This window comes from Lutjanus erythropterus, chromosome 3, assembly GCF_056507025.1.
Source record: "Lutjanus erythropterus isolate fLutEry1 chromosome 3, fLutEry1.hap2, whole genome shotgun sequence".
Classification (NCBI taxonomy): domain Eukaryota; kingdom Metazoa; phylum Chordata; class Actinopteri; order Lutjaniformes; family Lutjanidae; genus Lutjanus; species Lutjanus erythropterus.
This window is the reverse complement of record NC_139319.1, coordinates 24750687-24778294: the sequence shown is the minus strand read 5'-3', so window position 1 is coordinate 24778294 and position 27608 is coordinate 24750687. Positions and strand designations below refer to the sequence as shown.

At 39.0% G+C, this 27608-nt stretch overlaps 2 protein-coding genes and 1 long non-coding RNA gene across 5 annotated transcripts; 1 reads left to right on the top strand and 2 right to left on the bottom strand.

Moving 5' to 3' along the window:
• The first annotated feature begins 316 nt into the window (after positions 1-316).
• On the top strand, positions 317-9041 carry LOC146330090 (GTPase IMAP family member 8). Of its 2 annotated transcripts, XM_084715550.1 has the most exons (8): positions 317-457; positions 1516-1853; positions 2129-2239; positions 3426-3548; positions 4071-4446; positions 4876-4938; positions 5071-5384; positions 7085-9041. In XM_084715550.1, the coding sequence occupies exons 2-8, from the start codon at positions 1518-1520 to the stop codon at positions 8675-8677; spliced, it is 2916 nt and encodes a 971-aa protein (XP_084571676.1). In that variant the 5' UTR covers positions 317-457; positions 1516-1517; the 3' UTR covers positions 8678-9041. The 2 variants fall into 2 exon arrangements, with proteins under 2 accessions (XP_084571676.1, XP_084571677.1); XM_084715551.1 differs by lacking the exon at positions 4876-4938.
• LOC146330091 (uncharacterized) lies at positions 2294-3537 on the bottom strand. The gene is made up of 2 exons (XR_014769846.1): positions 3408-3537; positions 2294-2593 (listed from the first exon to the last, which is right to left on the bottom strand). It is a non-coding gene; the product is annotated as an uncharacterized LOC146330091 (long non-coding RNA).
• A 6666-nt stretch (positions 9042-15707) lies between the features above and the next one.
• Positions 15708-25268, bottom strand: lyl1 (LYL1 basic helix-loop-helix family member). Of its 2 annotated transcripts, none has more exons than XM_084715549.1 (4): positions 24659-25268; positions 21990-23354; positions 18708-18799; positions 15708-16266 (listed from the first exon to the last, which is right to left on the bottom strand). In XM_084715549.1, the coding sequence occupies exons 2-4, from the start codon at positions 22718-22720 to the stop codon at positions 15725-15727; spliced, it is 1365 nt and encodes a 454-aa protein (XP_084571675.1). In that variant the 5' UTR covers positions 22721-23354; positions 24659-25268; the 3' UTR covers positions 15708-15724. The 2 variants fall into 2 exon arrangements, with proteins under 2 accessions (XP_084571675.1, XP_084571674.1); XM_084715548.1 differs by having other exon boundaries at positions 18702-18799; positions 24659-25267.
• Between the last annotated feature and the right edge of the window lie 2340 nt (positions 25269-27608).

Sequence of the window (27608 nt, the reverse complement as noted above, 5' to 3'; positions counted from 1 at the left end):
CTGATTAGGGATGGCAACTGCAGCATATCAAAATATTTACCAATTATCAACCTAAACGACTGTAAACTCTGAAACTCAGCTTAATTGACAGTCATCTATTGGTTTTGACATGCCATGGGTGTGGTAGATAAATCTAAAGCAGAATGAGTCACATGTGCCTCAGGATACACCTCCTCCTCCTCCGCCCCATTTTGGTATGCTTAGCAGCCTGCGGACAAAGACACCTGTTGTGCACGCAAAAACATACTTATGAGTGCGTTCATGTGTGCATGACTTCAAAATTGGGAGTGGTGAGACGGGTAGCTCCCTGAGATGAAGGCAGCTTTTAATAGTTCACTGCAAATCGACATGTACTGAAGTTGTGCTAATGAGAGACATATTTCAGTAGCAGCTGAACAAACCGAGCACACAGAGAAGGCAGTGCATGAACACGACTTCAGACACCTCAAACAGTTGAGTAAGTATGTTTCTTATTGTTTGAATAATACTTCTCTTTTCTAAACTAAGGCATTTTAACTACTAGTTATTGGAAAACTGAGTGAGTTTAACCGAAGCAGCATATTGTAGCTTATTAGTAATCATACAGAGTTTTTGACCATATTGCTATTTAATCTCAATGTAATGTATTTTTACTGTGTGTTGATCTAAGAAAATGGTTGTCAGCGTTTTGTGAGCTTCAAATAAATGAAACTATCAGTGCCTGTTGTCTAGTTATACTCTACTTTCAGCATTAGTAGTTTAATGTCAACTTTGCAATTCACCTTAGTGCTAAATGTGTGAAGTCTTTGTAGGATTCTACTCTTATGTGTGTTGCCATATGTTCAGTCCTTATTTTTGTGTGCATTTGTAGGTGGAGGTGTTAAATGCATGTTTGCATATCAGTCCAAATATAAAAGTCCAGGTAGAATGTAGTTAGACAGGACTGGTGAGGTGTGGCCTATCAGGCACACTGAGAAAAAAGGGATTTAGTTACAGAGGGAAGAAAGATTCCTGTGAAATGAAAGATTCATGTAAGAGCACGGCTATTATCAATTATCTTAGTTCTTGTTAACTCATGCACAGCAGGTGGGATGGCAATGAGTAAATATGGAGAAAAGAAACATGATGCTAAAGGGAAACTAAATAAAAAGGCTGTACTTTGAGTCTAATAGTTTAAACAATCAGAGAAGAGAGGCCATCGTGCACATGTCATAGATGAAACAAGACAAGACAGACATCACAACTTTGATCTTTATTTTTAGAAGTTATCCTGTCCATATGTCAGATAAGATGATTAAACTCCTGCCCAACCTGTCCAATCCTCAGTTTTTCCAGTTTTATTTGAATGGGTTTCATTTTCACCTCAGTCTAGAGACACACCTTTGGTTAAAGCCACATGTATGAGCACACATTCAGCATACATTACTTTTGTTCGGTTGCTTCCTACCAAATAGAAATAGAACTAGTATTCTTTGGTACTGACTTACATTCAAAGAGCTCATTTGACCTCTTCCTCTTCCTTTTCTTTCTTCCCAGCTATGAGTGAACACTTAAGAAGGAGTTACTATGGGTCCTCCCCGCCCCAGGAGCTCAGACTTGTTCTTTTGGGAAACATTAGTTGTGGAAAGACGTCATCAGCGGACACTATCTTGGGCCAACTGTCAAATGTTGTTCCCACTGCCTCCAGGAGCTGCCAGCTCCGTCAGGGCGACTCTGATGGCAGGTGTGTGACCCTGGTGGAGGCGCCGAGGTGGTACTGGACCTGCAGCAAGGTGGAGGACAGTGTTAGGAAGGAGACAGAGAGAGCAATGACGCTGGTAGCACCAGGCCCACATGCTATTTTGCTGCTGGTGCCTGTTAGCCAGTTCACAGAGGTTAGTTGTAGTCCGTATTTGCCCTTCCATCTGCATTTTGGTGTTCTTTCTCATTTACTCATGCAGTGGCATATTTCTGGTAGTTTTTAAAGTATAAGATTTGATTGACATTCCTCTTTTCCAATGCAATATTCATTCATATTTCTTTCTTTTTTTTTTTTTTTTTTACCTTTTTTTCATCATGTCTGTATAAGAAATAAGGGTTTGCTATAATTCTAGTAATTCCCAACATTTTCCATGATAGGTAATTTTTTTTCTTTCCCTGGTGCTCCCAGATGGAGGGTCGTGTGCCTGCAGAGCTGGAGGAGGTGTTTGGGGAGGAGGTGCTGGAACACACACTGGTCCTGCTGACTTGTGGGGACTACTTGATGGGAAGAGGAGTGGAGGTATTAGATTAGTACACTCGTGGCCCCTTTTGTTTTTTTTGTTTTTTTGTACCACTTCCATTCAAGATTCTTGGAACCTTGGTGCTATCTAGCAAAAGAGCCATCATTTTCATCAGTTTTGAGTGGAACTATTGTGATCAAGGATCCTGATCAACAGAGGGTGTTGCACAATGCACAGCAATCTGTAGAAACATGCCACACCCACTTTGGGTCCCAAGGAAAACTTGTTATGTTTTGTTCCAGCTGGAAACCAACTTTTCAGGTTCTGAACCAATTTACTTTTGGTGCAATAAGGTGCATGAAACAGGGCTGGATCCTTGTTGATAGAGAAGGCCTGACAGTCTCTTTGGGGTGCTGGGTAAACAAAACAAATGTGCTTGATTTTAGTATTTTTAAAGTCTTGTATGCACTTTGGTACCGTACATGTACCTTTAGGTGTACAAAAGCTTATAGTTAAGGCAGTACACCACAAGTCAAAACATTACTTGCCCCCTTCTTGTCAGTCTGCTGTCTGAAAGCTATAATATGTAACATTTTTGCATTAAAATGTATCTAAATGCTAATCTTGTATTACATATTTTTTAGGTTGTGTGCTGGCATTACCCCAGATGTTTCAAACAATGTTCAAATGCAGAGAAATCAATCATTTATTCAGGGTAGTGGTGCCTTCCCTGCTAGCCATTGCTAGTAGTTGGTAGCTGCTGTATTTTCTGATGAAATTTGGGATACATCGGATGCATCAAAAAGTGAGAAAGGCAGTCTGAGAACCCGACTAAATGTGACGTGAATAAAACTATAATATTACCTCTGCCATAAATACGTTTTCTGCCTGAGTTAATTCAGATTCAGATAGATTATCCTCAGGTATGGGCTTTCATCATCATCAAACTACATCTTTTGTTATTATTTAAATGTGAAAGAGACCCCATAGTGGCAGAACATCCATATTATACATTTAGCTGGTTTTAACCTGTGATTTGTTGTGGAAGCAGTTCAGATTGAACTTTTGGTCAGTCTTGTTACACTGACACTAATTTAAAATACAAAATGGTTAGGGTTCGTAAACTTCTGTCAAACAATGATACATCATTTTGTGTAAAATGCCTCTTCTGACATCCTTGCACTTTTTCCCCACCATTCTGTGCATTCGAAAAAAAACTTTACAAACCTTAATTATTTTCCACAGGAATACCTGCAGAAAGAAGACCCAGGCCTGAGGGAGATCATTGAGCGCTGTGGGGGGAGGTACCATGTCATCAATAACCGACAGCGACAGGACCGGGAGCAGGTCCGGGAGCTGCTGGAGAAGGTGAGAATACTGAATGAATATATTCAATATTCAAAGTAATATTGAAATGAGTACAGTTTACGCATTTTGCAAGCATTTTTGACAGCTTCTCTGTTTTCATACTTATTATGGTGGCTGTCAATTTTATCGGGTTTGGTGTATACCTAAAAAAAAAAAACATGAGATGAGGTGCAGCAGATTTTGTGATTTTTGTTAAGCATTTTTTAAGATTTTCAAAAAGTGAAATCCTGTTTTCCTGCATACAGCATGTGTTACAGCACTTTGTTTTAATTGTTTTGTCTGCAGTAATTTTTCCCAGCAACGCCCTGTTTCACACACTACAATCACACCCAGTAATAGCCAGGACCAGTCTGGGCATTGATGACAAAACTGATTATGTTGTAACTCTGACTGACATGGGAATTCATTCCACAGTGGAGATCAACTGCACGAATTAGAAAATGTGATACTGTAAGTGTAAAAGCGAGTATGGGGCGATACTTCCTAAATTTTTTGCTTGTTTTTGTATTTATTATGTAACAGGTGGATAATATGGTGGAGAAAAATGGGGTGTACTACATGAAAACAGCTCAGGAGAGAGACCTGGAGAAGCGGGTGAAAGACCGAAAGCGAGAACTAATGGAAAGTTTCAGAGCTCAAAAGGAGGAGAGAAGAGAGATGGTCGCTTCAAGGCACATCCCAAACACAGAAACACTGAGGAGTGTCGAGGGAGGAGAGGAGTACAGCACCATCTTGGAGAGGAGGAGAAGAGAAGAGAGGGATGTGGCGGAGGAAAGAACGGGTGTCAGCCAAGTGTCTAACGGGCTTCATTCAACTCCAGCGCCAGAGCGACAGTCATACTCAGAGCCAAATAATGACAGGCAGGTGAAGAGGACGCCCAGTTTTAGACTAACTGCAGGTAAAAACCAACTCAGCTCAACTTTATTTATATAGCACCTTTACAAAATATATAAATAATAAATAATAAAACATGAAGTTGGTTCATTGTGGGGGACTGCTATGATTGGTGGAACTCCAGGGAAGCTATGATGACTGGTATATTATAAACTCTGGTTGGTAAAAATGACAATAAAACTTTAAAAACTGAAACCAGGAATAAAAAATAATGTAAAAAACAATGATTGAAGCTTAAAAACTAAGGTTTCAACATTATTCCAAATTAAAAGTCAAAAGCCAGAATGAAAAGCTAAGTCTTAAATAATTGGCTCAGTATCCCATTTTTGTACCTAATGTTGTTGTACATCACAATGCAGAAAATAAAAGAAGAAAAATGCACGTAGGCAGAAAATGAGAAGGCAGATTCATCTTTCCTGTCTTTCCTCCATAGATGGAGCTATACTCTCACAAATGTCTGAGGTTAAATCATCACCATCGAAAGTGATTTCGACTTGTAAGTCACAAGAGCTCACAGACTCGTATTGTGTCACTTAATAGTTCACTTCTACGATGGTTGATGTTTAAAAATATTTGTCGTTTTTAATTTTCCATATTAAACGCCAAATTTTCACCCAATTGTTTTCAGTTCACCACAGAATCAACAGCTTTGAGGAAAGATCCCCTGAGGCATCTCCAACCTCTGCTTCTCACTCGCCAGTCTTCTCCTCTTCTTCCCCCTCCTCGCCGACCTTCGCAACATCCACTCCCTCCTCATTCCCCTTCACATCCTCCTCATCCTCTCCGGAGCTGCGTCTGGTGCTGCTCGGGCGATCTGGAGCAGGGAAGAGTGCAGTTGGCAACGACATACTGGGGCAGGAGGAGTTTGAGTCACGCCCAGAAAGCCTCACTGCAATCACTCAGGAGTGTGAGAAAAAGAAAGCTGTGGTTGAAGGAAGACGAGTAAGTTATTTTGATGTTGATTTGTTTGTGTGGTTTCATTTTCCTTTCACATGTTTCACCATGTGCCAAAACATCAAGCCTTTGACACGCTCGTCTTGTTTTGTGTCATGAAAGAATACCAGGTGGCTACAGGTCCTTAAAAGTAATGAACAGTCTTAAATTATCTTTGGGAATGTCTTAAATATTTATTTATTGAGTGCTATAAACATGGTCTAAAATTGACTCCAACCTCAAAATGCTTGCATATTTAATCTTGGCAAAATCACAGAGTTGAATTTGAATGCCTCTGGTATTGTGGGTCGTATACATAAGCAGTCTGTGAGCCCTGTTCCTCTTTCTTTCATTCATTCTTTCTTTCTCTTGTTCTGTTGCTCTTTCTTCCTTTTCTTTATTTCCTTTTCTTGTCTTTCCTGGAACACTGATTTGCCTTTTTTGGCGAAAGACATGACTCACGGTGCACATTGGTCCTCCAGCATCAGCAGTCACTTGGCTTGATAAGCTGCATTTAGAGACGAATCCTATGGACTAAACCATTTTGCACCTTTTGTAAGGGATCCCAGAGAGCTTCAACTGTTTTTTTTAATATACAAACATCAGTCTCTCAATCAATTTGTTCAGCCAATTTCAATGTACTGCTAAAAAAGCTAAATCATGTGAAGGAAACATTGTTCAATCAACTCCACCTATATTTGGGTAAAACAGATGTAAAAAGTGGGGCAATCATCATTCTAATCTACACAAGGAAATGGACTTGTTTCATTATGATGACAGACTGACTGTAGGCTAAATGAGACAGGATGGCATTTACATTTACATTAATTCCTATGGAAGAGAGAACCCCGATAATAATGCAGAGGTTTAATTAATGACTCTGGCTGTAGTGATTTCTGTCATTAACCAATAAATGTATTTCTTTTAACTCAGCTTGTTATTGATATTTTACCTTACTTACCATTTTGAACTAGAAATATATTTATTTTGTTAGAAGAGTACTCATATTCACATTTGATCTTTAGTTTTATTGCTACATTGGCCTTGAATTTAATTTAACAGTGGCATTAAAAGTAGAGCTTGAATATATTGGTCAACTGAAATTATTGGCCCGATATTGGCCTATGACAGTTTATATCGTTATCAGTGTTGTCCAGTATGCACCTGTAAGCGTCGATGTGAAAACTTTATTACTTTTAAAGGAACATGGTGCCAAGAAGATAATGCAGATCGTTTTTAGTTGTTAGTTTTACATTCAGCATTTTGTGTATACTTGGTCCTATTTTTTTTAATTCAGGGTTAATACATACATACATTTGGTCTATTTGTGTTTGTTATTTATAGTTTTTTATAATTATTAAAAAAAACATCTATTGTTAAGCAGTTATGTATCCTGTCTCCAACATATATCATTGTCACACATGTCTGCCAATTTATAGGGATCACTGCAAAGAATGTGTGTTCATATTTATGTTCTATATTATGTAGATATTCAGTATGAAGAATATCATTCAATATATCTATTGCAATTTCTTACTCCCTAATGTCGGTACCGGTATCAACCCCAAAAATCCAATAGGAGCCAGGCCCTCATTAGAAAGTCTTACATTTAGCTTTCTGACATATGGAGGCACCCTGAATACTATCTGGTTGATTTCCCATAAATCAACTCTTTATGTTTCTGCATGTGTCTCCTCTCTGACCTGCAGGTGGCAGTGGTGGATACGCCAGACTGGTTCAATTCAGAGCGAACTCCAGATGAGGTGCGAGCTCAGATCTCTTCCTGTGTGGCTTTGGCCAGCCCCGGGCCTCACGCTTTTCTCCTGTGTGTCCCCTTGGACCAACCTGCAAAAACCGAGCTGCGGGCCCTCCAGGCCCTCGAGACCGTTTTTGGCCCAGAGGCGGTCCAGAAACACACCCTGGTCCTCTTTACCTACGCTGATCGACTGAAGGAGAGTGGAAAGGCTGGAAACAACAGCGTGGAGGCATACATCGCCGGTCAGCGGGGGGATTTGTTAAAGCTTGTGGAGAAATGCGGGGACAGGTTTCATGTGATGGAGAGGATGGGAGGCTGGAGGAAGAGCAAGAATGTGGCGGAGCTGTTAGAGAAGGTGGATCAGACAGTAAAAGAGGCTGGAGGACAGTGTTATTCTTGTCCTGCTTTTCAGGAGGCAGAGAACAGAGTGAGGCAGAGACAGGTGGAGATAGCAAGGGAGAGAAAGGGGAAAAAACTAGAGGAAGACAGACAAGGAGACGTTGGACAGCTCAGCTCTGAAAGGCGGGTGAGTTATTCCTACATGCAGCCTGTGGCAGAGGCAGAAGAGGAAGTGAGAGAAGATGAGATTGAGAAAACAAGGGATGAGGCAGAGATGAGTGTAAGAAAAATGAACATTGAGAGCCTTCCTCCTGTTACGCTTTCCAACATGTCCCCTTCACTTATCCGCTCCATTATGGAGAAAATGGAGTCTAGTGCAAAGAATTTACCCAAGCTGTTGGCAGATAGCTCTGTGTGGGTCAGCGAGGGAGCAAAGAAGGTAAAAGGCAGTCCAGTGTGGGGGAAAGTTGGCAGTGGAGCACAAAACGTCCAGAAGATGGTGGCTGATAGTGCTGTGTGGGGAAAAGTGGGAGCTGGTGCCGGACATGTGTCCAAACTGGTAGGAGATAGAGTTCCCAAGGTGGTGGTGGATGGTTCTGCATGGGTAGGATCTGGAGCAAAGGCAGCGGTAGCAAGTCCCATGTGGGGAAAAGTTGGCTCAGGTACCAAATCAGGGGCCAAACTGGTGGCAGACGGCTCCTTGCGTGTCGGAGCTGGGATTGGAGCCGGGGCGAAGAATTTGGCGCAGAGTCCTATGTGGGGAAAAGTGGGATCTGGGGCCAAAACTGGAGCTAAACTGGTAGCTGACAGCTCTGTGCGACTTGGAGCTGGACTTGGTGCGGGTGCGAAGAAGGTGGCACAGAGTCCAGTGTGGGGGAAGGTGGGCTCTGGGGCCAAAGCAGGGGCCAAAATGGTCACTGAAAGCTCAGCGTGGGAGAAAATTGGGACTACAGCTAAACAGGTGCCCAAGGTAGTCATAGGGGGTGCACTGCTGGGGCTGGTGCTCGGTGTGATTTTAGGTGGTGTGATCGGCGGAGCTGTTGGAGCAGCTGCTGGGTCTGCGGTGTCTGAGGTGGGCAGACGAAAATTCATGAACAAAAACACATCAGAAAAGACAGATGAAGCTGCAAGAAATGTGGAGAGAACAGTGAGGGACAGCATGGACTCTCTGGTCAAACAAGGAGACAAAGTATTGAAAACTGAATGATCGAATGTATATAAAATGTAAAAACATTTATTTGTTTTGAATTGGTATCTTCAGAATGTATAATATAAAAACAAGTGTTGAATATTTTTTTATTTTTATTTTAACTGATTAATCTTTTTTCATTTCTGTCTACACAATTATAATGCAAGTTAAAGGTTAATTTCAAAAATACTTCTGTGAAACTAGATAAACTGTTTTACAGATTTTGACAAAATAAACTCTTATTTGTCTAAATTGACTTTGTAGGGTAAATGATGAGTATTTAGGTGTTTGTCTTATATATTGTGTGCAAGATGTGTCAAATTATGTCAAATTTGATAACGTGAGCCGTGAATTCAAGGTGGATTTAAACTTAACTTTTGTAAGACATATTTTACATAACTATTATGTCATTTAGCACTTATCTTCTTCTAATACTGTAATTTTCTTGAGCACTTAATTAAAACCATTTATTATAAAAAATTATAGCATCTGAGTGTTGTTAATTTAACACAGCATATAATGTATGGAAAAGTCTCAAAATATATTTTGATGTAAATATGATGGGTTTTATCATGAGCTTTTTTAATTTTTTTTTTTACTATTTCACCCAAAGCTGCAACAATGAATGATTTTAGCTTTTCAAATGTGAATATTTTCTTGTTTCTTTAATCCTCTATGACCGCAAACTGAATATCTTTCTCATATGGACAAAACAATTTGAGGATGTTGTTGGGATTTGCAAAATCAACATTTTTCAGCATTTTCTTTTGTTTTAGGGGCCTAACAACTAATCAATCAATTAATTAATCAAGAAATTGATTGACAGATTAATTGATAATTAAAATAATTGTTACTTGCAGCCCTAATTTCACCATTCTACACTTTGTTTTTGCATTAATTAAACCTGCCGAGCGTCTGCATTAAGAAGCTGTATCCTCATCATCAGCGAGTTATAGCAAAGCTGCTGAAGGACCAAGAATCTTCCAGCATGTCCACTCCTCCTCACGTGGGATGTGCAGGTTTAGTCTGTGCATGACTGGTGAAATAGAGCTGCTGGTATTTCTGTGAGCAAGTGGGTGTGACTCTGGTGGCAAGAGGGGCACAACGGAGGGGTGGAGGCAGGGACATTATCTCTAAGTCCCAGGCTGGCCTGAATCACCCTGCTTGGCCTCCTGTATCAGGAGAAGGAGAGAATGTTAACACCCCAGCAATTTAATAAGGTTTCACTTTTTTACCTATATTGCGAGGCACAATATTTAATAATAAAGTCTTGCATCTCTAAACACACACACACACACACACACACACACACACACACACACACACACATTAGAAAAGTTTGCCCTTTCCTCTAAGTAGACTGAATGCAGGCAGAAGCTCTGATGTTTAATTGATTTTACTAAATTCTCCCCAGTCAGGAGATGGAGAAGACTAGAGCTGCAACTAAAGACATATTTTCACAATTAATTAATCTGTTTGTTTTGTTTTCTCAATTAATTGATTAGTTGTTTGGTCCATAAAATATCAGAACTAGAAGAGGTCACTCAGGCAAAAGATGGTGAAGCACCTTCTGCAGCTGAAATTTGTTCGGTTCCACCAACATTAACATGACCTCCACAAAGGCTGTCCAGAGCTGAAACAAGATTTCAACTTGAGGCAGTCGTTGATCTCTCGTGGCCCTAGCAGGCGGTTAAGAAGAGTGAGAAGTCAGCTGTCAGTGGTCGTAAAAAACGGAGCAGTTGTAAAAAATAGAACTATCACCTTATGGTTGTACGTCTCCACCAACCAGTCAAAGTTCAGACATCCATGTACTGTATGTCAAGACCCATATAATATAAGTAGCAAAGACTTTGAAGGATTTTAATAAGCACCCTATCATTATTGTGAAGCAATTTAATAAAAGGTGTTAATATGATTCCAGGGAATAATACCCAGTGAGAAACTTGTTTTCTTCACTTAGAGACTGTTTTTACAAAGAAGTACAGAGGACTGATAGAGAGGTGAACATTATGACATTTGACCTTTTGGATAAAAAGTGTCATCACCTTGTCATTTTATCCTGTTAGATATTGGTGTGTAATTCTGTCATAATTGGCATGAGATGACCTGAAAACAACGCCTGTGTGTAAAATCATAAAGGCATAAAAGTCATTAAAAAATATATTTTTCTAGGTTTTTTAAGAATTCGTAATAACAGATGACCTTCAGCATGCAGTCATAAACGTGCAAAAAAAATTAGGCTGATCGGTTTAGTAGTATTCAAGATAAGCTGCAGATGAGGTGTAGGTTCAGGCATCACACACGCGCACACAGAAGCGATTACAAGATTCAGATTACAAGACTAAATCATAAAATGACCATGATTTGTCATCAAGGATTAAGGAAACATCCTAGTTGAAATACTGGCTTCTACAGCCAGCATGTTCTCCTTTGAGTTTTCCATTGTGGTGCAGAATGTCTGATTTTGTTTGTCCGTTTCACGTTATTAGAGTTAAAATTAATACTGAATGTTCGCCATATGATTAGATGTCTGTTTATGAGTCATAAGACGTATTTAACAATCCTTTAACAGATCTGTTGGTTTATCCTAATACATACATGTCAAACTCGAGGACTGCAGGCCAAATCCAGCTGGTCACCTCATTTTATGTGGCCTGCAATACAACTCTATGCTGTGTTATAGACAATGTGCTTGAACATCATAAAATGCATTCTAAATATTATTACCCATTACATATATACATTTTGGATTTGGATCCTTTCTTGTTGGCTACCCAAATTGAAACAATCCTCATTGTTATTTTGACTTTATTACCACTATGTATATTTCATTTTTTACCATAATGCTGATGTGGCCCAGGATGAAATTGAGTTTGATACTTCTGGTCTAATGCATTACACTTTGATACCAGGAGGCCTGTCATAAGGATGTGCTGTAATAATATCTACAACTCATACATTGTTAAATAACTCCCAAGCAAAATCTTAAGTGCGTGCAAGTGTAGTCCCCCTTTAATATGTGTGACCCCTGCCTCGGTCTATAATCCTCTGTGTGGTTTCAGAGCGCAAGCAGGGAGGGGGCAGAGCAGCCTGGCAGTGCAGGCTGGCACAGCAACGCGGTCAGAGGCAGCCGGAGCAGCGTTGTGAAAGCTGCTCTTCCTGTTGTGCGGACCCGAAACCGGGTGTGTAGGGGTTCCCTGAGCATCCTGCATGGTGGCTGTAATTCTTTTTTCTGTTTTCCCCTCTCCCTCTCTTCCATGCAGCAGTTGCCACCTCACATGTCCGAACACCCATCAAACACCCATCAACATGCACACACACACACACACACACACACACACACACACACACACACACACACCACCACCCCTCCTCCAGGAAACTCGTTGGCCGTCAATGAGACAGCACTAACTGTAGGCATTTCCTGGCCACTTGATAGAGACAAGCACACAGGCACAGACACAAAAGTACCACCACACAGCTGCAACTTACCCACAAACTCCTCACTGATGCACCCCCCATGTCCCCCATCACCTCCACCACCAGGCTGAACCCCATCTCTAACCACAGTCCCACATCCACCCTGACCTTCCTCATACACAACCGCACACCTACAAATGTTGCTGTTACATAACTTTAGGTTCACAGTCACAGTCAAACACATCAAAAACATACAAAGATGAAGATGGAATGTAACTAAATACATTTATTTAAGTACTGTACTTAAGTACAATTTTGAGGTCTTTGTTCTTTACTGTATTTCCATTTTAAGCTACATAATAAGGTACCACTTTCCAATAAGTCTGCCTTATAAATGATTTATAATTAGGTTATTAATTAAGTTGTAAACACTTTATAAATCATTAATAGGCTGTTACAACACATTAGTGACCTGTTGCCTGCCAAACAGTGATCCCACATTTATCTGTACTCTTAAGCATCAGATCACATTACTTAATCAGCTTACTTTGTCCTCTCCATCAGCAGCACTTATACCTGTCAGCTTTATCACATATTTGTTAACCCTGTCTGCAGTCTTTTTTAATTATTATTTTTTTTTTTACGGTGGTGGTTGTTCTGATAATGATTATTCTGTCTCATTTTACAGCAATGTATGAGCACAATATCTTGCAGTGGGATGTGGGAGACCAACACTCCTGACCAGCGGGGGTGAGTCAGTTTTTACCATAAACACACAATAAACTATATTCATAAAGCTGATAAACTCATGGTTGTATTGAGTCTGTTCAGCCAAGATTTATTAAAACTTACAGAGCTGTTTTCTTTTATTTCAAGTGGAGTTTCCAAAGTTTCCAAAAATACTAAATATGTCAGATTGAATTTTGGGAGAGATGTGAGCATAATGATTCACCTTCCAGAATATTTCCATCTGATGAAATGGTGCAGCCATAAAACGTCTTGGGTTTGAATATTTCACTCAGTGTAGATTCAACGAAGAGAGTACAGAATATATTTGTGATATTATAATGATTTTAAAGAAAAATAAAAGGGTGAAACCGGTTGTTAAGGGGTTAATTAAAGTTGCTAGCATTTAACCACTAACAGCATATTTTAATAGTGTCATTTGTCAAGTTATCATATCAAATGATCAGGTTCGTACATTAAGGCTTTGACAATATTGCTTACCTTTGACATTTTACAATAAGGCTCCCTTTTGCCAGTTCTAAATCATATTATGTCAAATGTATTATAACCTGTTATTGTAGTTTGTTTTTGTGTTTGTTGTTGTTGTTATTGTTTTGTTTATGTCATGCTTGTCATTGGCCTGTTGAGCCTCACTCAATTCATACAAAATACACACAATTACACGTTTGCAAAATAGACTTAATTTTACAGTTTGATGTATTTTAGTTGTAATTTGTTACTTCCACCCCTGTATAATATATCCTTTTTTTAATGAGCCTTTCTGTATTTTTCCATTTGGTGTTTTAAATAAATAAATTTGATACTAATCAAGTTTACTAGATGCTAAATGCTAAATAGTATTTTTGCACAGTGCTATTGCTATTTTTACTTAAGTAAAATATCTGAGTACTTTTTCAACCACTGAACACATGTACCATACATTTACAACACTTCCCAAATCTGTTGTGAAAACTCTTCAGCACCTCATCAACAACAATTAAGTCAAGCATTTTCTATTTTTTTTCCCCATGTCTGTGATTGTCAGTGAACAGTTATAGCAGGCTTCAGGGTGTTACATCACCCACTATTCTTATCTTGTTCTAACTTGTTGATTATAGCTCCCTTGTTAAAAGTACCATTATTAATCTCTTTCTCTGGTGAACAGCACAAACAAACATCATGGAGTTTGGCTTTGGCCCCTATTCTGTATAATATGTGGGGACACGTTTGTTATGTTGATCATATGAACATGACTTCTCATTTTGTTGTTTAAAGTGTGCACTCGTACTTTAGTTTGTTCTTTTGATAATCCTAACCCACATTTAAGATCTGATGGTTATTGTGATCATGTCACAGTGAGATTACAACTTACTGAACACTCTGAGGATACACAAATGTTCCCTAAACATTTGGCAAGCACGGCAAAACATTTGGATGTGTTGAGAAATCATGCTGACAAAGAGCAGTCTCTGGAGTGCAATAAGAGGATGTCAAATACGGAACAGCAAACTAAAACACACTTTATTTCTGTCTGGTACAAGTGTGTCACAATGTCAGGGTGGGACCATCGTCCCTGTTTCTCTGACAAAAAGAAGAGCAGGAACATTCAAAACGGCAACTCTGATCCATGAATACATGTGTCGTGCACCTCTCTGCAGGCACAATCACAGTACTGGAGCAATGCTGCTTATATACATGTAAATTTCAAAAATCAGGTTTTTAACTCTCTTGTGAGAAAATTAACACCTGTATCGGTCTACAGAGGCAGAATTCAAGATCTTTAATTTCTTGACTGAGAAAGGATAATTCGATTTTTGATATTATCACAAAGAAATCAACATTTAGTTGCTGCATAAATCCAGTCTGAGATGATCTAATTAGATTTGCAGGATGTTGTTTTGCATAATTCATCCATGGAATGGATTCATATCGTTTGACATTGATATGTTATATTTAACAAAGGAACATTGTGACTTTATTTGGATATAAAACATGTATGAGTCTATCTGAATATTCTGTGATGTTTCATGTGTCTCAACTTGCCCCAGAGCACAGTTCAGTATATTCCTAAAACACAGAGCTTCACACTCAGTGTTTACACATTACTGAAAAAAACATGAAGGCTGCGTTGCACCAACAAGGATTAATTGTTTAAATCCAGTTATATCCTGGTTTAACTTTGAAATTATTCATTTTTACTCTAAATCTAAATTAAATTTAACACATTTGCACCAAACCTTTAACTTCTGATTCAACTTTGATCCAGTATTAACTTTAAGTTTACATTTGAGGAGGTGTCACTTTTAAAATGGCTGCCTTTTTTAGATGGATTGAGCAAAATAATTCGCTGCTGAGCCATCATGAGTAGGCTAACTAGGCTAACCAACTGTTTTGCTAGCTAGCAAACAATATAACTTTTTGTTTTGTTTTTTTTTTAGAACATTTTAGCCAGCTAGCCAGTAATGCAATGTTTTGTTAAGTATTTAGCTACCAAGCAAACAATATAGTCTTTTTTACTTTTTGGCCCCACCTCCCCTCTTTTATGCTTACTAGGTTCCAACAGCACACACATTTATTTTTTATGTATTTATTTTAAACTATTTAATTTTGGTTCACATCACTAAAATTTGATTGACCAAACTTAGTAAACTTAGTTTTTAATTGCACAACAGAGCTCTGCTTAATCTTAAATCTGGATTCATTCATTTTAAACCTGCATTTGCTCTAATGAGGACTAATCTTAGATTAAATTAATCTTTGTTGGTGCAACCCAGTCAAACAGAAAAGAAAAATAAATCTTCTCTTACATATTCACACTACGTTTGACGCCTGGTGATAGTTATGTGTCCTGTTCTGTCCGTCAGTGTGACATTTAAACTCCAGGTAGCTGCACACATCAGTGTTTACTGTCTTTTGATGTCACCGCTCATCATTTGTGGCTGCCACCATCCTTATCTGACCTTTGACCTTTCCCAGAATACCGTGGGTCACCAAAGAGGTCTTACCCCCAAAGCTCTCCTCACTGTCCGTGTCTCCGTAGCAACTCGATGTTGCTGGAGAGGCCAGAGCTATGACTGAGTCAGTTGAGTCTCTGTCTCTGTGGACTGTCGCCAAGGCGGGATGGGCTGAGGATGGCGGGGCAGGGTGAGACGGAGGAGGAGTCTCACACTGAAAAAGAGGGTTCAGTTTGTTGCTGTCCAACCCAGCTGTGGTGTTTTCATCCTCGGCCTCATCCTCTGCTGAGTCCCTGCTCTTGTCCTGTGCCTGGTCGTTGAGCAGAGTGACCAAGAAGTTGATGTACTTGACAGCCAGACGCAGGATTTCATTTTTACTGAGCTTCTTGTCAGGAGGGTGTGTAGGAATGAGCTTCCTCAGCTCAGAGAAAGCACCGTTCACGTTCTGCTGTCGCCAGCGTTCACGGCTGTTGGTGAAGACACGGCGAGCAATTTTCTGAGGAGGACCTGTTAGATATACAGAAACACAGTGTTTAGTGTGCAGGGCATTAAGAGATATAAGAAAATGTTGATATAGTATATTCTTCATATTGTCAATAAATCCCATAAAAAGACCAACACCAACAATTAAGTACTACTGTGTAGCCAAAGCCTGATAGAGCTTATTTCTCTATTAAAACTATGAAAAAACATGTCAGTAAGCCACGTTGTTTCACTGGGATACGTTCATTCATTGCAGTAAACATGGGAACTTACGTTTATTTAGAAGCCAACAAATCTGTCTGTTGTTTCCTAAACAACAAATAAACTCATGTTCTAAGTCCTGTATTTGTATGTAGGTAGACTATGTGTTGAAAACCAGGGCAGGGATGGCGGACTCCGCCTTTAATGATTACTATATACAGTAGAATAGTAGTAGCAGAATGTAAAAATATATTGAATGGCTACTTCAGAGAAAATGAAGACTGTGAATAGTATTAAGAAAGGAGTCTGATTTCCTGAAAATCCTGAGAACTGTAACTGTAACTAAGTAATATAAAACTGTAGAATGTGTATTAGTATAACAGCAGCCAAACTGCAACAGAAAACAGAAAATAATGATAATAATAATAGTAATAATGAGAAGAAGACGAAGAAGAAGAAACATGAGACACTAGGTCAACTAAGTGTAAAAATAATGAGTCAACAATAACCTTTACACGAGAGTTGACAGAAAGATTTCTGCCAGAAAGGGTTTTCTGGTGGAAAGTCTATCCTTCTGCTGTAAATACTCACTAGACTAGAGCACCAAGTCTGTATTACTACACCACTGAAAATAGTCCACCAACAAATGCACTTGTTACATCTGTGTGAGAAACATGCTAATAATTAGTGTCCAGCTGTTTGGGATAATTAACTAACTTTTAAATACATCTAAATATGTATCTATGATGCATAATTTTAAACATTTATGTCAACTGGGCTTTGGGCTGAAAGCCTCAGAAGGAGATAAGAAAGTACTGAGAGAAAGTGATGCTGTTTTTTTTCATAGGACTAGTTGACAAAAGGAGAGAAGCGTCTGGGGAGGCGTTGATCTGATTGGTTGAAGTTAGCCCATGTTTTTTTTTGTTTTTTTTTTCCTGAACTGGCCTGCTCTTTTTCAAACAGTTTCTAAGGACGATTTCCCAGGGGGCTCTGTGTAACAAACCATCTGGCTGTCAGGTTACAACTGTCCAGCACGTTTTGAAAAACTTCTCCTGCGTTATTTTAAGTTATTTTTAATTTGAACTACAGACAACATTAGTTGGATTGGTCTGTGTCAGGGGTCTGCAACTTTTACAATCAAAAGAGCAATTTTTGGCCAAAAAAGGGGGAAAAAAAAAATCTGTCTGGAGCTGCAACTATTAAATGCTCTCTTTTCCCTGAAGACATTTTTTTGGCAGTCATAGCTTATGGAGACTCAAGAAGACGAGTCACCATCACAATTTAGAGGAAAAGACACCGAACCATAAACACAGTCTTTGATGCATATGTTAGTTGATGAAATATTAACACTTTTTTGAAATTTGGTTTACAACATACTGCAATAGATTTTTGAGTTTTGTGCCCAACTCAAACTTTTACGCTGACCTTTTGTTTTAACCTTTAGTTAATTTACTATTCTTCCTTTGATACATTTATAATAAAAGCTAAAGATAGAGAAACTACAAAAAAAAAGGTTTTCAAAATTTGGTCACAGTTAACTGTGAACCTGATTTGTTACTATTTTGTTGCCTTAAAATTAAATGGTTTACACTATATCTTTTTAAATCCAACATTTTCGGATTTCTAAAATTCAAATATTTACATTTATCTAAAGAAGAAAAGTAAATTATCTCAACAAAAGATTGAAAGAAAGTTGGGAAAACCTTTTCAAAACTGAAGAATTTGACTTGGGCTCAGAACTGATGTACTATGTATAAAGTATGTTGGCTTAAAATTTTGAGCTGTCTAAACTTTTTTATAGACCTACAACAATCAAACATGAAAAATATATAAAAAATATATATAATGTTACTCATTTCCATATAATTTTTTTTCCCCAAAGTCACAGGGAGCCACTGGAGAGGAGCTGAAGAGCTACATCTGGCTCTGGAGCCTCAGGTTGCAGACCTCTGGTCTATGTGATGAAAAGCCTGTGGATTTTTATGGTTTGTAAGTTTTTGCAAAGCTAACTGTTTCATTAGCTGCATGTTGAAGCATGATGCACTGTATTCTATATGAGCCTGTGTTTCATCGTTTTCAGAGGCAGCTGTGCTTCTGTTTGCTGCCAGATCGTCAGCACTGTTCCTAATGAAGGCCCTGTAATCTCCATCCCCTTTCCCCACAGTCATACGCCCCTGTTAATCAGCAGTTCATATACGATAACTATGGTTGTATTAAAACTAACATCCAATTCTTTATTTGGTCGCAAAGAAACTTACACTCACTGATCTCCATCTCAAAGTGTGATGAAGGTCTTCTCTTGATCCGGCTGTTGTTGATGACACTATAGTTTCCTCCTGAAGGACCCAGGTAAGAACTAGACATAGAAACAGAACAATTTGTGTGAAAATGTGACTTTTATGTAACTGCATTCACAAACAAAGTAGAAGATAAAATGCAGACGAATACGAAAATATTTTACAGACATCTAAGGTTGTTCAACCACCTCTCCTCTTAAACAGAGAGAAGTCTTGAGCGAATGGCTGGAGAAATCAAGAAGATGGTGGAAGCCATTAACTGAGGTGTGATTATGTTGGTGGCATTGATTGAGTGTGCATGCAGAGTTTTAGCCCAGTCTCATTAAGTCTGGTTACTAGCTGATTCTACCTCAGGGGTGGGTGAAATAGATCAATGCTTCCTGTTATAAACACACCAGAGAGAAGTGAGGAGGGAACCTTATTCCCAGACCTCCATGACAGATGGTGAAACCATAGATGTAGTCACTGTGAAGAAAGTTCTGCTTTTAACATAGCTGATGCTCCTCTGTTACAGACAGAAACTGTGTGGAAAATCCTTTTTGGAGTGGTGAATAGATGAACAGTAGGAGGGCTTTGATAATGTCTGCAAATGGACGCCTTTCTTCATGAGTGTAAGCTAAGAGTTGCCAATTTTATAAGCCCAAAAAGTACTTCACAAGGTCTGTTAAGTCACCTTTTGTCAGTTCAGCAACTAAATTTAGCTGCAATTAAAACTAAATGTATAGTTTCAAAATATCTCCTCAGGATTTTGGTCCTAAATGCACACAAAAGAAATTGCATGATGCAACGTGTTCAGTAGTCACACATGGCCAAACATGAGCATTGTGAGAAATGTGAGTGAATGTCCCACACATCCTGCTGTCAATTTCATGTAACCATACAGCACAGAGACTATTAATCACAATGGGAAGTCACGAAATCCCAGCAGTTGAGGTTTCCTATGAAACAGAAACTTCCCATAGTTACCAACGAAGCAGCATAAAGTAACATCTCAAGAAAGCATATTTGTTGTATTTTGTAGTTTAGAGCAGAGGGCCTCTGTTTTTTCTCAGGCGGTGACCCCTTACAAGAGTAAGAGTATTTTTTACACTTTTACTGAGTTATGTGAAAGAACAACACAAGAGAAATGCATTAGAAATATCAACACAGAATTATTACACACGCGATTATTTTAAAGGTAGAATCCGTAGGGTTTTCTGAGCTGTTTGTAAACACGCCAGAAAGATCGTTTATTATTGTGTCTCGTTCCGACGTCAAATACAGATGTTGTGGGTTGGTAAAGTGTCCCAATCACATTATATTAATGAGAAATACAGGCAGAGGGCAGGTCTCTACAGATATAGCCACCGTCACACACTTTTAGTGGGTCATAAGTGATGATTGAAAGGGATTATGTTTCTCAGTCTGTGCATTGTTTTTTTCAGAAAATGTTGTGTATTTTAATGACATACAATACTATATATATGTGTGTGTGTGTGTGTGTGTGTATATATATATATATATATATATATATATATATATATATATATATATATATATATATATAAAAGTGAAATAAAATAGGTCTTACTAAAAAAACACTAAAAACAACACTAACAAGGCTAGGAAATAGTTTATGTAAATAAGTAAGGATTGCTAAAGTCTTATCATAAAACAAATGCAGGCTATACTGATGGCTTTTGTAAAAACTAAATTAATAAACAAACATAAAAAATAAATAACTTTTGATCATTTTAATGAATGAGTCAAAAAAGCTTTTCACAGACCCCCTGGCTGAGTGCTACAGACCCCTGGGGGGTCCTCAGACCCCTATTTGAGAACCACTGATTTAGAGCTTCACATCTGTTTGCATGCTTAGTGAAGTTAGTGGTGGGACCATGTAATTTTTTCTACAACAACGTGAGTGCAAAGTTTTAAGTCTTTGCAAGTTCCATAAGTCCTGATCGTTGAGTTCTGAGTCATAATCAAGTAATAATGCACTCTTGACCTAACGGTATGTCATTTCAAGAGCAAAGCCTTGACGTGCCGTTCTTTGTGTAACTTTAACTGTAGCTGAGTTGATTAATCAATTAGTTGATCAAAAGAAAACTAGGTCCCAACCATTTTGAAAATTCAATTGTAATTCAATTAATCATTAAATTTTTTTTTTTAAAAATGTGAAATATCTGGTGGTTGCAGCTTCTCAAATATGAGGATTTGGTGCTTTTCTTTGTCCTTTATGATAGTATATGAAGAGTCTGTGTTTTGGACTTATGGACAAAAAAGCAATCAGAAGACATAATCTTGAGCTCATTGAAAGAAGCATCTCCCACTTTTTTTTGGACATTTTATAGACTGAAGGATTGATTGATTCCTTGTGAAAATAATCACTAGATTAATCCCTATTAACACACTTTCCATACTGCAATTAGTTTTTTGTTGCCCACTGTATAGTTTTTGGATACAAACAGATTTGTCTTTGGTATAATGTTTCCAAGCAGAGCTCAGTAACGTAACATTAGTTCTTCATGGTTCTCTCCTTCAAATGTTGGATTGGTTCAAATAAAGTAGATCTGGGGAACTGAATGTTAACTTTCTGAGAACAAATAGCTTTTAAGGTATAATATGCAACAACAATGTATAGACCCATATAAACATATTTCCTTTCATTCATCACATATGACCCACTAGAAGTGTGTGTTGGTGTCTGTAACTGCAGAGACCCTGCCCTCTGCCTCTGTTTCCTATTTTTCATTATTTTGCTGTGCTCATGACGCTTTACCAGCCCACAGTGTCACTATTTGCTGTCCCGGTATCTTTCTGGTGAGTTTATGAACAGCTCAAATCCCACTGATTCTACCTTTGACTCCAGTGTTAGTAGAGTCAGGAAATGAAGGGAAATTTATTGATTCATACATTCACGCTTTTTAATCAGCACACTTTTTAATCTTTGTTTTTTGGGAAGTAAGTATTTTCAGGACAAAAGGCTCAAGTCCAAGTGATGTCATGAGTCATTGTGTTTAAGTCCATCTTGAGTTGTCAAGTCCAAATCAAATTTGTGATTTGAGTGTGACTCGAGCCCAAGTCATGTGACTCAAGTCCACACCACTGATAAGTACTGTCTGCTGATGCTATGGTTCCAAGCTTAAAAAAAACAAGAGCAGTTACAAGACAGTTATCTTATTTTCTTTCTTATTATTCAACTTACTCTTCTTACCTCCCACAGAGGAGAAAAGTTTGGAACCACAATGCTTATGAGCCATATCTCACCTGGTGAAGAAGGGGTGTGCAGACAGGTACTGCTGAGGCAGCAGGGGCCCTGAGGAGGGAGCTGATGAAGGCCCAACAGAGCCTACAGAAGATCCAGAAGCTCCTGGGCTGGTTGCAGGCAGGCCGGTCAGCTGACTGCGGCGAAGCTCCCCATGGGGTCCATGTAGGAGGTTGGGAATCGGGTGGAGGGCAGTCAAAGGTGTACTGGTGAGTGGAAGAGGGGGTTTGCTGTGACCGAGGCTGATGACCGGAATGTGTGGAGGAAGAGGAGAGAGTGATGATGAGGATGAAGGGAAAGACGTGTTGGAGGTAGGAGGCGGAAGAGGGCATGGGGACGTCTTGGCTGGTGCCGGCAGGAGTGGAGGTGGAGAGGAAAGAGTTGGGGAGCCATTGGCAGAAGCAGCTGGGGCAGCTGGGGTGGATGTCGGTCCTCTTTGCCTCTCCTCCTCCTCCTCCTCGGTCTCCATGACGATAGGCTCAGGTGCAGCAGCTGTATCTCCGTGATGACTGGTTAACACCGTCGTCGTGGGGACATTCGTGTGTCCCTTGTGCCCTGTCTTGTTAGTGGGAAGTGAGCTGGTGGGAGCGTCCAAGGATGTCTTGTTCTGGAGGGGACTGTGCTGCTCGACGGAGGCGCAGGATGGGGAGGAGGCGGTGGGAGAGGAGGAAGAGGAGCGAGGTAGGTTGGGGGGCGAGACAGGTGTGCTGGTGGGGTTCAGCTTCTCCATCATGGTGGGGAAGTCTCTGGAGGAATCTCTGTCAGTGCCAAGCTCCAGTGTGTGTGTGTGTATCAGTGTGTCTTGTCCCAGTGGTGTCTTTATATGTGTGTGTCAGTAACTAACATCTTCATGTACCACCTGCAGCTTGTCCTACAGAGTCCTTTAAACCTCTCTTTACCAAATGTGTGGGTATTTTCCATATAGGCAACTTTTAACCCTTTATTTCCTCTTCCTCTGCTCCGCTTTCCTGTAGATTATGCAATATTCTGCTGCTCTACCTCGCTAAAGATGTAGATTTTCCTCTGGCAAACCTGAAATTCATTAGCCTGAATTCATCCCCTCATTACAACTCTGCAGAAGAAACACGTTTTCTGTCCTCTTAGTCTTTAATGGACGACTATTTCTGCGGTGTCGTCTCTGGGTGCAGTGTAGAGTCGGCGGGTGGTTGTTGCGGTCTCATTTGGTGTGGATTTTTCTTACAGCACATCCTGAGCAGCAGACTCTAGGTTTTTGAACGAGTCTCCAGTGGCTGCTCTTAATGAATCTGTCCGTCTGTGTCTGTGTGTATTTTGAGGATGTGAGTCAAAATCCTTTTAAGCGTTCAAAACGTCCCAGACCGCTGAAGATTGGATTGAAATCAAAGAGTCTGTTGAACAAAAGAAAAAGAAGAAAAAAAAATGCACTCAGGATATATATTTGGTGTATATTTAGTGAAAGGTTCAAGACATGAAAACATGCTCAAAGGTCAAGATTTTATAGATAAGCACCATGAGAGCTGGTGTTAAAATGTGACGAGTACTTGTTGGTGCTGGTTTCCTCAGTGACATTAAAAACTGAATTTAATTCATGGACATTTACAGATGCATCTCATACTACGTACTGATAGGGATGATGTTGAAATGCTGGACATTAAGTCAATTCACCGTTTGTTTTAGTCTGCCATGCAAAGGCAGTAACACTCTTATGATTTCACAGGTTTTGCAATCGCAATTGTTCCTGTTTTGTCTTTTCTAGTGGTCATGACTTTATTTTGGACAGTTCTCTCTTTCACTATGTTGTAGAGAGTTTTTTTGTCATCAAATTTTGCAGCACTGTCATATTTAGTGTCATATAAATATCTTAGTGAGAAGAACCCGTAGCGAAGGAATAGTGTAACAATGTAATATTTTTGCACAGTTTTAATTAATTTTGCTGTGGTTGCCCAGTATGACTCCTCATATATTGTGTTGCACTATAGATGATAGAGCGTTTGATTTCAAGCCAGTATTCTCTGGCACAGGTGTTTAAAAATATTTTATATCAAAATATTTTAATTTCATTGCACTAGATTTTATATTTTGTGTTTGCCCAATATATGTCTTTTCTTTCTGACAAATATATTTTTGTTATTGCCCCATATTATTGTTTAAGCCAAATACATGATACGAATATTTTCTTGTTTCTTCACCCCAAAACTGAATATCTTTGGGTTGTGGGCAAAACAAGACATCTGAGGACATCCTGTTGGGTTTTGGGAAACACTGACTGACATTTTATAGACCAAACAACTGATCGATTAACTGAGAAAATAATCAACAGGTTAATGGAAACTGAAAATAATCACTCGTTGCAGCCCGATAATGAATATTTATCATAACCAGAAGACTCTCAGAAAAAATATATTTTCCCAGTACAGTAAATGACCATCCAGCAAACCATCTGGCATGACCTGATATTAAATTTGTGTCTCTTTACCATTAAATAACCACATTTTCATAACCAGTTTTCAACGGAAATTAGACTGCTTCACCAAAAGTACACACTGTCTATGACATATGGAACAAATGACACCGATCACATGCTTTTTGTTGTTTTTATTATTATTTTTTTAAGTTAGCGGCTGCAGACCACTCGCGCTCTACAAGCTAAGATAAAAAAAAATCAAATTTACCATATTAAATAAGTACTCACAGATGCATTGTGGCTTCCAGTGTGGCTCGTCTGTCTGTCATGCAAAATCCGTCAGAGTTGAAGTGATCTGTGAACGCACATGGTGTATCTCCTCAGTGTTTAACGTCCTCCTCCTCCTCCTCCTTCTCCTTAGGTCGCTCACACTCCACTGCAGCCTGTCAGTGTTTGTCTGTCAATCTCTGACATCAGAACTGGAGCCAAACTGTCTGACATGGCTCAAAACATGTAAATCTCTTTAAAAATGGCTAACAAATTAAAAACAAAATGAAATTAAATTAAAAAAATAAAAGTCCCAAATATTCACAGAGGGATGAAGTCAGTCCAAAACGTACTTATTTGTTTTTTTGGCTGTGAAGTTGCTCCTTTGAACAAAGATCTGCCTCCATATATGGCTGTCTCACCTCTCTATCTTTCACTGTCCTGTCTGTCCCTTCTATCTCTCATTCGCCAAGAAGACACAATGCTCCACTTGGTTGCCAGTCGGAGAGCTCTGGTGCTGGCAAATATGAGGTGGGAGAGAGAGAAACAGGGAGAGGAGAGGGGGAGAGAGAGAGGGAGAACCATGTTGCAAGGAGAGTTTTCCGCTCCCTGCTGGACAAGAGGATGTGCTCGTACAATATGGTGGCTGCTGATAAGAGCCTCAAAAGCTGCCTGTGGCCTGTAGATAAGGAACCTCCACCACCCCTCCTCCCCCTCCACCACCAATACCTACACACACATACACACTTTTCATAACACACACACAAGCAGGTTCACGCCTACGTGCATGTACACACACACACACACACACACACACACACACATATCACACCAGACTGGTCAGTCCCCAGACTTTGAAGGGTCTTGGATTGTTTCCAAGAAAATATCCGCAACTGCACTTATATCACAATATAATAAACAGACAAAGGTGTATATGCACATGCTTATTAATAAACACATTGAGTGAATGTTCATACATACTCATACATAGACTGGAAATCACCTTCTTTATCTTCTTCAAAATGTTGGCTATTAATTGACATTTTTACATATTTTTATAACCAATGAATCCGTTACAATATGTATTTGTAGAAGCATTATAAAAACACACGTGTTAATTTATTCTGTATTTTATTCTGTATTTGAGACTAATTGATAAAGGAGGTAAGAAGAAGAGAAGAGGAACAACTGTGGGTCCTAAAATAGGGGGCCAGGGCATAAGATTTATGGACAAATCAAATGACAAATCATGCAGCCTCAATAGATTCTCTTACACACTTGAAGGGGAAGGATGCTGCTAAATTCTGGTCCTTTGTAATGTCTGCTGTAAATGGTACTTTTTACATCGTGATTCAGCGGTGACCTTCTTTTTAATATGTATTTGTAGCAGCATTACAAAACCAGGAGATGAGATAGTTGATGATATTATATCAAATATTGATTTTATCAAATATCTGTCTACACACAAGGAATTGGACTTCCTTGTACTTACATAGGAATAGAACAGACATAACAGCAAAGAAAAGAGTGGAGGTGGATGGTGTGGGTCAATCAACACAACGTGAATGGACAACTATTCTAATTTGTTGGTTTCCCTTTTAAAATATGAAGAATTTGGTAAAACAGTAAATTAAAGATGTTGAGATTTTGTTATGTGTATAAAATGAGTAATTTGAATATGTCACATTGGGCTTGTTTTTTCACTGTTTTGTAACATTTACCCAACATTTTAAAGACTAGATAAAACAATTTGTTGCTTATTGAAGAAAATTATCTGCAGATTATAAATAATGCTTAGGTGCAGCCCAAATCTCCCCTATACACTATAAAAATAAACTTTTTTGTTTCATCTTATAATAGTTGGTATCCAGACCGCCTTAATTTTTTTAAGTTCTCTGAATATGAAAAGACAAATTGAGGTAATCGTGTAATGATTTAAAAAAAAACCCAGACTTTTCTAGTCACAAACTTGATGTTAATTCAGTTGTATGTGAGAAAACGTGTTACAAAAACCTTACAAGAGAAGTGTTTTTACATTTTCTCAGCTTGAAGAGTCGGTTCTTCATGTCACACAAAGAACTTATAGCTGCAGCTGCTCCTGCTGGAGCCACTTCGATATGTGAAACTGCTGTCAGTGCGTTTATTTAAGTGAACGGGGGTACACACTGAATTTAAAGTGTATTAAAGACACACAGCAAATTTTCATCTTATATGTTTTCTTCAAACTATAAAATAACAATGGTCTCAGGAGATTTTTAACTCTCAAGCAATGCATGCTGGGAAGTATGTTAATAGGCTGCTCATGTTTTTATTTAGAAACTTAATTTAATGAGTTGATTGAACTCTGTATAATACATTAATTCAACTCATCATTTGAAGTCAAAAGAATTCAGGTTAGGAGAGGAGTGTTTTGAAAATACAATAAATACTATGTTTACTTTAAGTTACTGAAAAAAGATGGTCCCACCAAATTCCCGTATGATTTTTACAGTGTATACAGTATATGCATGTCACAATATTGTACAAACACAAAGGATCTCTTTTCATTGGACACAAGACAGATTTTGGCATTCATGACATCAGAGAACACCTGTGTTGCTGATGACCAACACACGAGTCGTCATCGTGGTAACTTTCCTCTGCAAGAGCTCCCGAACTTCCTTCCTAAATCTATCTCTCGCCCACTCTCCTCTGCGCTCACCCATTCCTGTTCTCTTCTTCCCAAAGTCTCTCTGTCTCTGTCAACCTCAGGGTCGACGCCTCTTTTACATTCCCTCAGTCATTTCCTTCTTAGACAGACTCAAACACAAACATTATAAAGGCTTTACAGTTACGTGACCTTCAAGGTCCTGGGAAACAAAGCAGCAACTGCTCAACAAATCTGTCATCGCTTTCATCATCCTCATCATCCTCCACCTCCTTGTTTTTTTTACATTTTATTTTGTCATTGTAGCCATCAATACCATCATCA

Excerpts from the sequence above, each read along its gene's own strand:
- LOC146330090 (XM_084715550.1), top strand. The coding sequence starts at position 1,518 with ATGAGTGAACACTTAAGAAGGAGTTACTATGGGTCCTCCCCGCCCCAG. Across the intron at positions 3,549-4,070 it reads TCCGGGAGCTGCTGGAGAAG|GTGGATAATATGGTGGAGAA; the intron begins GTGAGAATACTG and ends ATTATGTAACAG. Across the intron at positions 5,385-7,084 it reads CTGTGGTTGAAGGAAGACGA|GTGGCAGTGGTGGATACGCC; the intron begins GTAAGTTATTTT and ends TCTGACCTGCAG.
- lyl1 (XM_084715548.1), bottom strand. The coding sequence starts at position 22,720 with ATGATGGAGAAGCTGAACCCCACCAGCACACCTGTCTCGCCCCCCAAC. Across the intron at positions 18,800-21,989 it reads GCACACCCCTTCTTCACCAG|TTCTTACCTGGGTCCTTCAG; the intron begins GTGAGATATGGC and ends TTCTATGTCTAG. Across the intron at positions 16,267-18,701 it reads TGAGATGGAGATCAGTGAGT|GTCCTCCTCAGAAAATTGCT; the intron begins GTAAGTTTCTTT and ends TATATCTAACAG.